The sequence below is a fragment of the Chiloscyllium plagiosum genome, unplaced genomic scaffold (assembly GCF_037043375.1).
Source record: "Chiloscyllium plagiosum isolate Xiang-an unplaced genomic scaffold, Cpla_swu_hap1 HiC_scaffold_13, whole genome shotgun sequence".
In the NCBI taxonomy this organism is placed as follows: Eukaryota; Metazoa; Chordata; class Chondrichthyes; order Orectolobiformes; family Hemiscylliidae; genus Chiloscyllium; species Chiloscyllium plagiosum.
Window position 1 is genome coordinate 77,721,034 of NW_028270151.1, and position 15,199 is coordinate 77,736,232.

At 43.1% G+C, this 15,199-nt stretch overlaps 1 protein-coding gene across 1 annotated transcript in view; it reads left to right on the forward strand.

Moving 5' to 3' along the window:
• Positions 1 to 15,199, forward strand: part of inpp5d (inositol polyphosphate-5-phosphatase D) — a 113,825-nt gene that overhangs the window by 93,045 nt on the left and 5,581 nt on the right. Inside the window, exon 26 of the mRNA XM_043701883.2 lies at positions 13,838 to 14,414. Coding sequence (XP_043557818.2) covers positions 13,838 to 14,414 — 577 coding nt within the window. The remainder of the gene's footprint in view (positions 1 to 13,837; positions 14,415 to 15,199) is intronic.

Below are 15,199 nucleotides of genomic sequence, written 5' to 3' on the forward strand. Positions count from 1 at the left end.
AAGGCATTTATGTCTCAGACTGTTCATTACTATAACATATGTACTCTGTGTGTGTATATATATATATATATATGTCATACAGTCTTTATTCTTCACTACTGGAATTACATTGTGATGTGTCTGTATAATGTATTTATGTCTCTGACCTTCCACTCTCCATTACTATGTGTTCTATTTATATGTGTTGTGCTTACATAATGTTTTACACTGGGTTGTTTGCAAATTTATATCGACACTGGGGACTTTGAGGCCAATTCCGTAAGTGATACGGTGGCCACATTCTGGGAAATTCATTTTAAACATAACTGCAGCAAGAGCTGCACTTGTAGTGGACAGATCTGATGGTCGATTAGTGATGTGCTGTTTGGCTGAAAAGCAGGAAGTGATCGCGAGTTGATGCTGCGCTACACTATGGCCTCTCTGGTTCTTCAACACAGCCCTCGCTGCACCTGCCTATGTCAGTATCTATGGATGAAGAGGGCACATGTTTGGACAGCTTACTGTATTTCATTGAAGCTTTCCCAGAATCTAACCTAAAATCACTACTGGGAAGATACTATATATTAAATGGTGCAGTATTGTCCATTTGTTGTAAAGAGGATGAGCAACTGCCCACTACCATCACCTCCCATTTATGACCAATCCTGTTCAATATACCATGTTCAATATACCATGTTCACTGTCCCCCTACACTGCCACCTCACTATATTAGAGCCCAGAATCTGCTGCATCCAATGATATAATTTCCTTGTATTTAGTATTAATGTGTAATAAATAATGTTACTCCAAAGTCTAACCTTAAGAAAGTTCTTGACCTTGCCTACTCCTTGGCCTGTTAGAATCCCAATCTCATAGTGTGGCATGAAACCGCATGGTAACAGAGTGATGGCACGACAAGGCAGAGTGTGAGGCCCTGCAAAGTAGGTTTAGGGTCAGGAATAGGCTGGAAAAAGTTTAATTTATTAAATGTATATTTTCCAAAACAGCTTAAAGGGTTTTTTTAAAATATAAACAAAGCTTATCATGGTGTGATTTTAACTTGTGGAAGCTTGCTTAAAAAAAAGACAGTTGAGATTTACCTGCTCACTACTATTTAAAGAAAATATAAGATTGTGCAAGGTACAGGAAGCCTTTTGAAAATATATTTGTGATATGTTATATATTATATTCAATACTGAAAGCACACACTGGTGTGAAAGAAACAAACTGAACAATTGAAATAAATATAAACAAAACAATTATTTCACATTACAAATAAAAGTGAAATTCTGCATTAATTGGGAAGGATTACAGGTGAAGAGTCTAAAACTTTGAAAAACTGAGCATATATAAAATCTACATTTGTAATGTTTTGAGGGATATTTAAATAATCTGGATTCAAACAGTGTCTTCTCCATTCTCACAGCACATTAAAGCATTTACATAGGTGAGGTACTTTGAGTTCCCTGTGATCTAAGTAAATTCAGAAGACACTTTGCAAAGAGGCAGGTCCCACTTAACAGTAGTTGAATGTACAGGTACTCTGCTGTTGCTGATTCGGAGATATAGACTAGAAGATTAGCATGCTGCCTCAGCTTCAGATAATGGTTTGAATCCTGTGCTGGAGGAATGGAGATCAGCGTGGAATTTCAGCCTGGCCTTGGTCCTGGTAATGGGCCGAAAAGGAACGGCAGGAGCAGACCCAAGAGACTAGCTGACCAATTCTAGTTTAACATATTGTTCTCCCGCTCTTGGTCATCCTTTATGCCCATACTCTCGGTGCACTGCCTCCACACAACAAACTCTTCATGATCCACGTGAATCATACCTGACCTTTGGTCAAAGCTTTTGTTTTTCTCATATTCAACAACAAAATGTTCAAAGGTATTGAAAGCATCACAGCCCTGAAAGGGAACAGTGCACAGGAAAACAGATGATTCAGGTCTGATACATCTTGTATACTTCAAAGCAGAGGACCAGTGTGAACAGTACTTACATTTTACTGTTTTTTTTTCCCCTCTGGGAATTGTTTTATTGCTCCTGTAATTTTCCCATTGGTTTTGCTGGCAGCAGCATCTTGGAGATTAATCTTGAAAATGCTGGAGACCTTAGAACTTTGGTGTCATCCTGATGGTGTGTAACAAACAGAAAGCCCAACGTTACTCACTCACTGGGATAGTTATTAATTAGACTCTGAGGAGGCTCAACGTTGGGACTCTTTGTGCATCCATCTGTGACAGACATGTTAAAAACTGGCAGTGGAGCATAAACCGGGACTCGCTTGTAATAAGATATTGTATGGATTGTTGACTGAAGGTAGGCCACACCCTTGTGAACATCATCAATCTTCACTAAATGGATAGGCAGTAAGGGAAGGCATTCTTGGGTCCCAGTGCAATGTTGATCAGACGCCATTATGACAGCTGCACAGCTCAGTCGCTATTATCAAAGCAGATGCATATAGTTACCTCTTTACTGCACAGCTCCCACCAACTCTTTGTCCTCACTCAGTATTTCCACATCTTTCTATATGCTCGCCCCTCCCGGTAAACAGTCTCTGTGTTTTACTGAGAAAGTCTGTGGGGTAGTTTCACCATTCTCCTTGATCCAATCTGCAGAGTAACCAGGTGTGGAGGTCAGACCATTTCAAACACTTTGTTTTGAGGGTCCTCATCCCTTGTCCCCATCATTAGTGGCTGTGTTCACACAGTTTCCTCCTCAGGATCATGATATGCAGCCCAACCTGTTACTGCCAGCAAAACCAAGGCACTTCTGTTTCTTTGGGCCTTGCGATTTGCCATTCAGTCAAAGTACAATCTTGGTGGTTGGGGCTTCACAAATGCAATACTCCCATTTTGCTGGTCTGTGAGCCACATCTAAATTCCTTTTTGCATTGCGGGCAGGTCATGACCCCTGTGTCTCTGGGTGAAGGGGCAGGCTTGGTCTGTCTTGTGGCGTTCCTCTTTGTATTGTGCCTGTTCTTGCTCTTATGCCATGATGCTTGACATTAGTGCATGGGAAAGGGAGGAAAATTGTGATGGCAGCCTGCAGCCCATCAAAAGCTAGTTTAGTAGGGCTAAATGAAAATCTTCATTCTCTCTTAGAAGATTCTTTATGGTACATACCCCTTCTCTTGGTTCCACCAGTGGCTTGAGGGCACCTGGATAATCTCGTAATGTGGACAAATCCATATGAGGTCGTAAAGGATCAAAACAGTCAGCGGCAAAATGTGGCGCATTGTCAGAGATAACATCTCCGATTCCATTTATGGAAAACATGGTTTTCAAAGAGATCATAATGCCTTTGAAGGTGGTTTGATTGAATGTCTGGACCACCAGGAACAATTGTCAATGAAGCCATCCATTAAGCTCAAATAGATCAATGTCAAGTCACTCCCAGAACCTATTAGTTCCTTATTAATGACCGATGAAAGGGCCAACCATATTCTTTAGAGGGAAGCATAGACAAGCAGCATATTATTTAAATATCGAGAGACAATGGTCCAAAGAGAGTCGGGTGTGCTTACACAAAATATTTGTGTGACATATGGCAGGTAATTATGAAGGCAAAAGAAAGGTTACCCTTTATTGCAAGATAGATAGTATTTAGAAGTTCAGCATGTCTCATGACAGCTGTGTAAGGTGTTAGTGAGAAGGCGCCTGGAGAAATATAGACAGTTTTGGTCTCTTTTCCCAAGTAGGAATACATTTGCACTGGACGTTGCTGGGAATAAAATCACTGAGCTAAGTCCTGAGATGAGGAAGTTGTCATATGAGGAAAGATTGAGGAGGTTGGGCCTAATACTCATTGGAGTTTAGAAGCATGATATATGGTCTATTGAAACATCTAAGATTCTGAGGGAGCTTGATAGGGTGCATACTGAGAGCATGTCTCCCTTTGTAGGAGAATCCACAATGAGGAAGTATGGTTTGAGTATAATGGAAGTATGGTCCATTTAAGACAGAGGTTAGAGGAACTTCCATTCTCAGAGAATTATGAATCCTTCGAAATCTGTACTACAGAGAGCTGTAGAGCTTGAGTGATTGGATGTATTGAATGCCTGATGGACAGGTTCTTGAAATGTAGGAGTGTCATGGCTTACAGGAACAGTTAGGGGAATGGAGCTCAGGCCAAGATCTTATCATGATCTTATTGAATGGTGTAACATTTGCGCTGCAATTCAGGCTGCAATTGGAGTATTGTGTACAATTTTGGTACCCTGTTACAGGAAAGACATAGCTAAACGGGAAAGAATGCAAAGAAGATTTATGAGGATGTTGCCAGGACTAGTGGGCCTGAGTTATCGGAAGATGTTGGCCGCGATGGGACTTTATTCCTTGGAACATAGGAGAATTAGGGGTGACCTTACTGAGGTATATAAAATCATGAGGGGCATTGATAAGATGGATGCAGATAGTCTTTTACCCAGGGATGGGGAATTTAAAACTAGAGGACATAGGGTTAAGGTGAGTGGGGTAAGATTTTAAAAAGTCCTAAGGGGCAATTTCTTTATACAGAAAGTGATGCATATATGTAATGGGCTGCCAGAGAAAGAGGTTGATGCAGGTGTAATAGCAACATTTAAAAATCATTTGGATAGCTACATGGATGGGAAGGGTTTAGAGGGATATGGACCAAATGTGGGCAATTGGAACTCACTGAGTGGGCACCATGGTCAGCATGGACCAGTTTGGGCTGAAGGGCCTGTTTCCATGCTGTATGACTCTATGAGGGGTTTGTTGTATGAAGAAAGATTGAAAAGTTTAGGTTGGTACTGTCTGGAATTTATAAGCCTGAAGGGACATCAAATTGAGGTATTCAAGATGATAAAAGGTGTGGATAAAATAGACATGGAGTGGATGCTTCCTTATGTGGGGCATTCTAGGACGAGAGGTCATAGTCTTAGAATAAGGGGTAGCAAATTTAAAACAGAGTTGAGGTGAAACTACATCTCCCAGAGGGTTGTGAATCTGTGGAATTCCCTACCCCAAATTGTGGTGGATGCTGGAACAGTGAGTAAATCTAAGGAGGGGTTAAACAGATTTTTAATTGGTAATTGGTTGAAGGGATATAGGGAGAAGGCAGGAAAATGGGGGTGAGGAGCATATCAGGCATGATCAAATGGCAGAGCGGACCCGATGGGGTGAATGGCCTAATTCTGCTCCTATATCCTATGAAGAGGCTTGAGGGACCAAGTAGTCTACTCCCCTGACTCCTGCTCCTATTTCTTATATTCTTAAGGTAGGAGAGTTAAGGTAAACTCAGAGAACATTCTGTTTGTATAACAATGGGGATCCCACTCCAAGCCCCAGATGCTTAGTGTTTTAGACCCAACAAATGAAGGAGTGTAGTTAGGAAAAGCCTTTCACATTCCATTACAAACTTTAGATAACCTGCTCAGAACCTAATTAATACACCTTATCAGAACTTCTTATTAATACTTTATAGAACCTTTCCAGAATTTCATTAATGATCCTTTGTCAAACCCATTAATAATTGTTCATGCAGCAATCTTAATTTTCTTAGTTGGTACAATATTAATAATCCTTCTCAAAGTTTCCAGAATAATTCTTCTTGGAACACATCTATCTGAAAACCACATTCATAAATCTTTCTTGGAACCAATTAATTATCCATTTCTGGTAGCCCCTTCCGTCAATAAACCTTGTGGCTCCCAGAAGACAATTAATCATGCTTTTCCCTCTATTAGTATTAAGCTTCTCCTGTAAATAGTTTTACATCAACAACTTAAGTTATGTTATGGTACACACCTGAATAGGTGGGATTTAAACACATACTTTTTTTTAGGGTAGGGATGCTTCCCCACTGTGCCACAAAAGCCCTAAGTTACAACTCTATCCTATTAATAACCTTTTCAGGCTACTAAAGCCTTACTCAGTAGTTTGTTCTCTGGTAAGCAGATGACTAAAACCAAAAGATGCATTCACTTGGCCCTGGGTGTCCTTGGGTTTGTTGGGATTCAATCCACCAAACAACACAAGGTGTGTGGAATTTTTAAGATGACCTGTGTGGTAAATAATGGCCTTTTTTTTATTGGAGATGACATGACTTGGGCATATTGGTAATATCCTTGAAAAAGAGCCCATGATAACAGCCATGCTTGGTTCTTTTCAGCTGGCAACTCTTACCATGCCAGCCAACATGAAGCATAGATGGGACAATAGTGACATCTACAGGTACAGCATCAAATAACATAATGATCACATGCCAGTCATCTCAGAATTGCTAAAACCAGGTGACTTGCTTTGAAACTGTTTAGGAACTGTTCCATCTAGTGTGTAAACATGAACCATTGTTGATAGTTCATTGTATTGAGAAATTGCCTGGAGAGAAGCAGGTCATTAACCTGTCAGTAACCAGCTTGTGTATCTATAAACGTAATGGCCTACTTGTACTTTATATTGATAGGTAATAAACCAATAAGTTAGTTCATTACTAACATCCAAACCTATCTCATCAACTGTACCTAACTGATTAAAATTCTGACATGCCTCAACAGAGCAGATGCTGAAAAGGGTGTTTCTTCTTCAGGGAGGGACGAGAACTAGGCGACGTGGTTAAAAAATAAGGGCGAAGATTATTTTTTTTCTTTTAAAGGGTCAGGAATATGTACAACTCTCTTCCATAGAGAGTGCTGGGGGCAGGCTCATTGAGTATTTTTATAACAGGGTTATATCAATTCTTGACCAATGAGGGAGTCAAAAAGATATCAGGGTTAGGTAGGAAAGTGGAGTTGAGGCCAAATCAGATCAGCTATGATCTTATCGGTGCTGGAGCAGGCACATCGAGGCTGAATGGCCTATTCTCCAAGTCCGCCTTCATATGTACAAGGACATGTCATGTAAGGTTTGGGTAAACAACAGATGTTCCATCCAGATCAGCTCATCCTGGACTGGGGATTTGGCATTTTGCCAAAGCAAACCTCTCCAGCCACAGGGAAGACAGCATCTTCCAACTCCTCTGAACCCCACCCAATTGTTTGTCTGGCTCTCTCCTTCCTGAGCAAGATGGGTGGGCAACTGCAAAACAGGGTCGAGTGCCTGAGCTCAGAGGCTGAGGCCATCACACAAAATGATGGTTACCCTGACTTAAGCAAGTCTTTGTTTAAAGCCACGTAACTGTGCTGAAACCTCGAGTAACCCCCCAGTGATCCATCCTTGGCCCCTTCCTAATTTGCAACTACATGTTGTCAACTTCATCTAAAACCACAGCCATCTGCTTTCACGTTTACAATGACATGGAACTGTGCCTCACACCCAGCTCCCTTGACTGCTCCACTACTATTAAATTATCAGACTGCTTCTCCGGCATCAGAATTAGAATTAGCTTCATTGTCAAATGTGTACAGTGACAAGTTTACAATTGCCACTTACAGTGCCATCTTAGCTGGAAAAATCCCTAGGTACAGCTACGGTTCTTAGAAAAATAGAGAAGTACAAAGTCCAGCATTGCAGATTTTAAGAATAAGTTATAAAATGTAGAAAACAAAGTTCAGAACAACAGTCTTCCAACACAGCCCATGCTGGCACCTAGCTTCCACTTTGCACTGGGCCTTCACTCCAGACCTCATATAGAGAGCGAGAAGGAATTTTCTCTGATTAAATATTAGGAAGACTGAAATCATTGTTTTTCAGCCCTGCTATAAACACTGCCCCAAGTTACCGACTTTACTCCACAATTGTCTCAGGCCAAATGAGTCCATGTGCAACATTGGTATCTAATTGGGCCCTGAGACCTGCTTCTGACCATACGCCATTCCTAAGACCACCTATTGCCTTTGTCTCATTGTAAAACTCCCAGCTTGCCTAAACCTGTCTGCTACTGGAACCTCCCCCCCCATCCCCACCCGCCCACCCCGCTCCATCCCTTGGTCTTTGCCATCAAATTGACATCATTATCCTGACACACTCCCTGCTGGCCTCTTGCAGTCTACTCTCCATAAACTGGAGGTCATCCTAAACTGCCAGCAAATCCTATTCCCCTATCATCCTTTATTGGGACAAATTGGATCCCAGCTCTATAAAAAGCAGTGATTTTAAAATTTGTTATCTTTGTTCCATTCACGTTCCCCTTACTAGATTAATACCTGGAATTAGCAAGTGGTCTTACAAGGAAAGGTTGGACACACTCAGCTTGTTTCCACTGGCGTTTAGAAGAGAAGAAGGGTGGCTTGATTGAAGTGTATAAGATCCTGAATGGTCTTGATAAAATGGGCAAAGAAATGATGGAACTAGGGGGGCACTGTTTAAAATGTAGACATTGGCCTTCTGGGACAGAATTGAGGAGATTTTTATTCTCTGCGGATTTATGCAGGTTGGGAGATCTCTGCCTCAGGAGGTGATGGAGGCCATTTGAATAATTTTAAGACTGAGTTAGATATGCATTGAGCAAGGAAATGGAATGTTGTCGTGGTTTGGCAGAAATGCGGAATTCGGACAACAAATAGATAAGCCATAACCTTATTCAATGGCAGCACAAAGGGGCCAAATTTCTGCCCCTAGTTTGTTTGTTTATATATATGTTAGGTATAGAAAAGCAAGTTAGAGTGTCATAGAGTAATAGAAATGTACAGCACAGAAACAGACCCTTCAGTCCAACTTGTCCATGCCGGACCAGATATACTAACCTAATCGACTTGGCCCATTTCCCTCTAAACCCTTCCTATTCATATACCCATCCAGATGCCTTTTAAACATCGTAATTGTGCCAGCCTTCACCACTTCCTCTGGTAGCTCATTCCGTACACCCTCTGCGTGAAAAAGATGTTGTTGGAGAACCCCAGCAATGCTAAGGCAGCTCTCCACAGAGAGGGTGAGAAAATTGAAGAGAGTATTGCCTTGTGGTCATTGCATGTTGGAGGCACAACTGCGACCCTGCTGTTATGGACAATGTGTCCCCCTGAGCTCACTACAGAATGGTACATTATCCAGGAAGTTGGGGGATAGTAAAAGTAAACTGAAGGTAAGTAAAATCATTGAAAAGATAAGAGGCCATCACATTTGGTCAAGCGGATTTAGCAGTGTCTCAGAATCCATCATGAGAAATGTTAACAACAGTTTTTCAATGAGTAGCTCTGGCATGAATCATATTTCACAAGAATCTCACCCCAGCTCATAAATGTTACTGAGAATGGGTTGTATGTTAATTGTGAATGCAGGTAGCATAGCTGGCTGATCATTTATCAGACAGTTGACTAGTTATTGATAACAGCAGTTGTATATTGTTTATATGTATGAATTGAATTTAAATGCATTGGCTGATTGTGTTCCCATGCTCAAGAGTAAACAAGGATGAGGGGACACAGATTTAAGGAGTTTGGTAAGAGATGCAGAGGGAATATAAGGAAGCAGTTTTATTTATTTACATAGTGGATGGTTATGCATTAGAATTCACTGCTACGAGGCTGCTGCAAGTGGAGATAATCAGAGTTCCAACAAGCTACAGTTGGACACTTGAAATAGATAAATTTATCGAGTTATAGGGTATATTTGTGAATGGGACTGACTGGGTTTCCTCTAGAGAGTTGGAATAGACTCGATGGACCAAGTGATCTCTTTCTGCATTATAATTACTATAGGATAGTCTGTAATGCAAAGTGACAAGTGACAAGTAATAGAAGCCAGACATTCTCAGAAACCTAAAGACACCTTTAGGGGCTTACTCAGTCCATAGATTAGTTTCTCTGGTTAGATTTGTATGAAATTCCTCATTGGACTACTTTAACACAGGGACGATTCTTACCAAAAATCAGCGAAGTTCCATTTTTGTCAGGTTTCACTCCGTGAGCCCGAATGACTTTCCTCATGCTATCTTCCCAAAGTCACCTTGCAAGCTATGGACCATACCCCAGTAGTGCCCCATTTATTGTATTCATCCACTCACCACAGATGGAGATATTGGTCACTGCTGAGACCACCCAGGATTCCTGGAACTGGTGCCATCTTTAATATCCTGCTGTGTACCTGGTCAAGTGCTGGCAATCTATCGGTACCCTGCACGGTTCCTGCCAATCGCCCTAGACAGGTCAGGTGGAGGGAAATTGGAACCAGGCTCCGACAACGGGATCTTGTGTCCTAGTGGACAAGGTGCAGTTGCTAACCATGGTGGGTGCTCTGAGATGTTGGGGGCCAATGGAGGTCTGAAGGAGCTGGTTACCACGCTGACATTTAGATTAGGAGTGTTACCACCCGGTTTCTATCCAGTGGGTGGACAGAATGGGAAACTGTGTATAAATAGGTGAGATACATGCAAAGTCAGCAGGGTAAAAAGAGGAAATGAGATAGCTTTGACAAATAGAGTTAAGGAGAATCCAAAGGTTTTTACAAATACATTAACGACAAAAGGGTAACTAGGGAGAGAATAGGGCCCCTCAAAGATCAGCAAGGCAGCCTTTGTGTGGAGCCGCAAGAGAAGGGGCAGATACTAAATGAGTATGTTGCATCAGTATTTACTGTGAAAAAGGATATGGAAGACTTGAATGTAGGGAAATAGATGGTGACACCTTGAAAAATATCCTTAGTACAGAGGAGGAAGTGCTGAGTGTCTTGAAATGCGTAAAAATGAATAAATCCCCAGGACCTGATCGGGTGTACCCGAGAACTCTGTGGGAAGCTAGAGAAGTGATTGCTGGGCCTCTTACTGAGATATTTGTATCATCGATAGTCACAGGTGAGGTGCCGGATGACTGGAGGGTGGCTAACGTGGTGCCACTGTTTAAGAAAGGTGGTAAGGACAAGCCAGGGAACTATAGACTAGTGAGCCTGGCGTCAGCGGTGGGCAAGTTGTTGGAGGGAATCCTGAGGGACAGGATGTTCACATATTTGGAAAAGGAGAAAGTGAGGACTGCAGATGCTGGAGATCAGAGCTGAGCTCACTTTCTCCTCAAAGATTTTAACCTACTGCGAATCCTCTTAGAAGGATGCCTTCCTTGAAGAAGGTCTCTTCCCCCCTCTACAAGGACCTTTTATCTTAGCCTGCTGGACACACTTTCCTCATTCCTGAAGAAGGGCTTATGCCTGAAACATCGACTCTCCTGTTCCTTGGATGCTGCCTGACCTGCTGCGCTTTTCCAGCAACACATTTTCAGCACATATTTGGAAAGGCAAGGACTGATTAGGGATAGTCAACATGGCTTTGTGGAAAATCATGTCTCACAAACTTGACTGAGGTTTTTGAAGAAGTAACAAAGAGGATTGATGAGGGCAGAGCAGTAGATGTGATCTATATGGACTTCAGTAAGGCTTTCAACAAGGTACCCCATGGGAAATTGGTGAGCAAGGTTAGATCCCATGGAATACAGGGAGAACTAGCCATTTGGATACAGAACTGGCTCAAAGGTAGAAGACAAAGGATGGTGGTGAAGGGTTGTTTTTCAGATTGGAGGCCTCTGACCAGTGGAGTGCCACAAGTGCTGGGTCCACTACATTTCATCATTTATATAGATGATTTGAGTGTGAGCAAAAGAGATATAGTTAGTAAGTTTGCTGATGATACCAAAATTGGAGGTGTAGTGGACAGCAAAGGACGTTACCTCAGATTACAACGGGATCTTGACCAGATGGGCCAATGGGCTGAGAAGTGGCAGATGGAGTTTAATTTAGATAAATGTGAGGTGCTGCATTTTGGGAAAACAAATCTTAGCAGGACTTATACACTTAATGGTAAGGTCCTAGGGAATGTTGCTCAACAAAGAGACCTGAGAGTGCAGGTTCATAGCTCCTTGAAAATGGAGTCGCAGGTAGATAGGATAGTGAAGAAGGCGTCTGGTATGCTTTCCTTTATTGGTAGGAGTATTGAGTACAGGAGTTGGGAGCTCATGTTGTGGCTGTACAGGACATTGGTTAGGCCACTTTTGGAATATTGTGTGCAATTCTGGTCTCCTTCCTATTGGAAGGATGTTGTGAAACTTAAAAAGGTTCAGAAAAGATGTACAAGGTTATTGCCAGGGTTGGAGGATTTGAGCTATAGGGAGAGACTGATCAGGCTGGGGCTGTTTTCCCTGGAGCATCGGAGGCTGAGGGGTGACATTATAGAGGTTTATAAAATCATGAGGGGCATGGATAGGATAAATAGACAAAGTCTTTTCCCTGGGGTGGGGGAGTCCAGAACTAGAGGGCATAGGTTTAGGGTGAGAGGGGAAAGATATAAGTGGTACGAATACGGAAGGAGCTGCCCGAGGAAGTGGTGGAGGCTGGTACAATTGCAACATTTAAAAGGCATTTGGATGGGTATATGAATAGGAAGGGTTTGGAGGGATATGGGCCAGCTGCTAGATTGGGTTGGGATATCTGGTCGGCATGGACGGGTTGGACCGAAAGGTCTGTTTCCATGCTATACATCTTTATACGTCTATGACTCGTAAATAGTCATCTCCATACTCATTATCAGGAATCTCATCTCCCTAATCAACACTTGGTTGGAAAATGGGTCACTCCTGGTCTCATACGATTCTCCCAACTCTCCCACTAACATCCACATTGACCTGTGGCTGGGAAGATTCTGCCCATCATTTCACTGGGTCAAAGCTGTAATGTTACTCCAATGGGTGAAGCAATGGGACACGAGGGGAAGTTCAGTCTAAATTGTGTCTGATGATGGTTCTGTGACATGCTTGGCATTTCCCATGTTCAGAGTAAAAAGAATTGGGGTGCGGGGGTTACAGAGCCAATGGCTATTTTTATTTTAGAGTTAGTTTGATGATGCACTGTTTAAAAGGGTAGAAGTGTTTGCTGTGTGGTATGTTCCACAACTGGGTTGTTAGCTGTCCCTTTAATCATAGACTCTCTGCATTGTGGAAACAAGCCATTTGGCCCATTGAGTCCACACCGACCCTCCAAAGAACATCCCATCCAGACTCATCCTATCCAGATAACCCTGCAGTTCCTATGACTAACCCATCGAGACTACAGATCCCTGGACACTATGGGTAGTTTAGCATGGCCAATCCACCTGACCTGCACATCTTTGGACTGTGGGAGGAAACTGGAGCACCTGGAGGAAACCCACGCAGACACGGGGAGAATATGCAAACTCCAAACAGACAGTCCCCCAAGGAATGGAATCGAACCCGTCTCCCTGGTGCTGTGAGGCAGCAGTGCTAACACTGAGCCATTGCGCCGCCCTAGAGGCTCAAGGCTTCAATTGCTGTTAAGTAAGTGAAGGCTCACGTTCCTCAGAGGTTACTTGATATTTGGCAAGGAACTCTGCAGAGTGCAATGTCCTTCAGGATGTAGAACAACTGGCTGCCTGTGCGCAACGTCTCGTGTACCTATGCATCTAGCATTGAACACTGGTGAACACCATGCTGAACAAGTGTGTGCTACAGTGCATATCTGCAGACACCGTGGTGCATATTTATACACACCATACAGCACATTTACAATGGGTACAACATCAAATCGTACCTCACTCCCCATGGTAACTCGCTCTTTCGAATTGTGGAACTGCTGCAGCAGGGAAGGTAGCTGGACAGCCTTTTGAGGAAATGCCCACTCCCTACAAGATGTGTTCAGCTGGTATCCCCAATCTCTTTTCCCCATAGCACCTGCAAATTCTTTTCTCCTCAGGATATCATCCAATTTCCTTCTGAAAACCATGGTCGAATCTGCCATCAACCCCACTGTCATATTCCAGATCCGAAGCCTCACAGCTTACAGCATGTCTTCTCATGTCGCATTTGATTGTTTTATAAATCATTTTATGTTAGTGACCTCTGGTTTTTGACCCGTTCAGCAGTGGGAACTGTCTTTCCCTCTATCTCTGTCTCTGACTCTAACTACAGTGTCCAGGCTGGTTTGGTGACCCGCATAATCTAACTTCTCCTTTGTTCCCCAAACAGCAATCCAGAAAGCTCACGCAGTAAAAACCCAGCCATGATCCACCCAAGGGCAGAGATCCCGCAGCCTGTGTCACCGGAGGAGAAGCCAATGTTGCTGATCAGTAATCCCTTGTATGAAGCAGTTGACCAGAAACAAGGCGCCATCTTGAGGAAAGAGCAGGTTGTCCCGCGGAACCTGAGGAAAGGTGCCCTGGCAAAAGTGGAGAGGTTCTCCTCTCCTTTGCTACACGCCGCCAATAAACCGGCCCAGCCGGGAGCGAGCAAGTGGTCAAACCGACAGGAGCTGCTGCCTGTACCCGAGAGCAGGAGGCGGTCGCACACCTGCTCAGAATTGAGAAGGCCAGGCCAAGGGACACCACACTCTGGTCAGGTAGAGGCCAAGGCTGACCATTCCATTTCGGGGGTCACCTCACTTAGTGAGAAACCCCCTTCACTGGCCAGGCCCCCGCTGCCGATGAAGAGTCAGAAAGTACTGCAGCTACAGCATGCGACAAAAGACTACAGAGAAACCTCGGTGTTACCAAACCACACCAAGCACCATAGCAATGAGTCCTTGGGGCAACAGGCCAGTGTGTCGGTAAGTACAGTACACCTCTCCCATGTACACAATAGGAGTGACTGTTTAGAGATGGTATGGCACAACTCTAGACCAGACGGGGTCTCCAACCTCAGAGTCAGAGACATTACCACTGTGCACAAGAGCCCTAACAATGGAAGGTACATCCTTAGATTTGATATTGTTCTGAGAATGCTTGCCAGATTGATGTCTGTGTTGTCTTAAGCAGAAAGATTGAGCAGGTTGGGCTCATGCTTATGAAGTTTAAAAGAATGAGAGATGTTTCTTTTTGAAATTTATACAATTCTGAGGGGACTCTGAGAGTGTGGATGTTGAGAGGATGTTTTCCCTCTTTGGAGTGAAACTGGGGAGCGGCTTTCACACAAAAGAAAGGAGAAGTTTATATTCTCTGCCCCAAAAACCTGTTCATCAGGCTCTAATTAGCAACTTCATGATGGAGGTCCATCAATTTTTGTGAGGCAAGGCTATTAAGAAGTATGGAGTTAAGGCAATAAGTGGAGTTGAGTTATAAATTGGTAAGGATTGAATTGAGTGCCAGAGTTTGCTCGGAAATCCTGAGAGGGGGAGAGAGAGAGAGAGAGAGAGAGAGAGAAAGTTACAATCACTCTCATCAACATCTCAATTGGTAAAGGCTGATCCATTTGGTGACTGTAAAATGTAGCTGATATACTCTGGTGTACTGATTCAGATAAGAGAATGAGAGTCAAGGGCACAGTCCTATCCTTTGCAACTGCTTTATATAAATGAGCACAATGAAATGTAGCCAGTACACCCAGTAGTCCTGA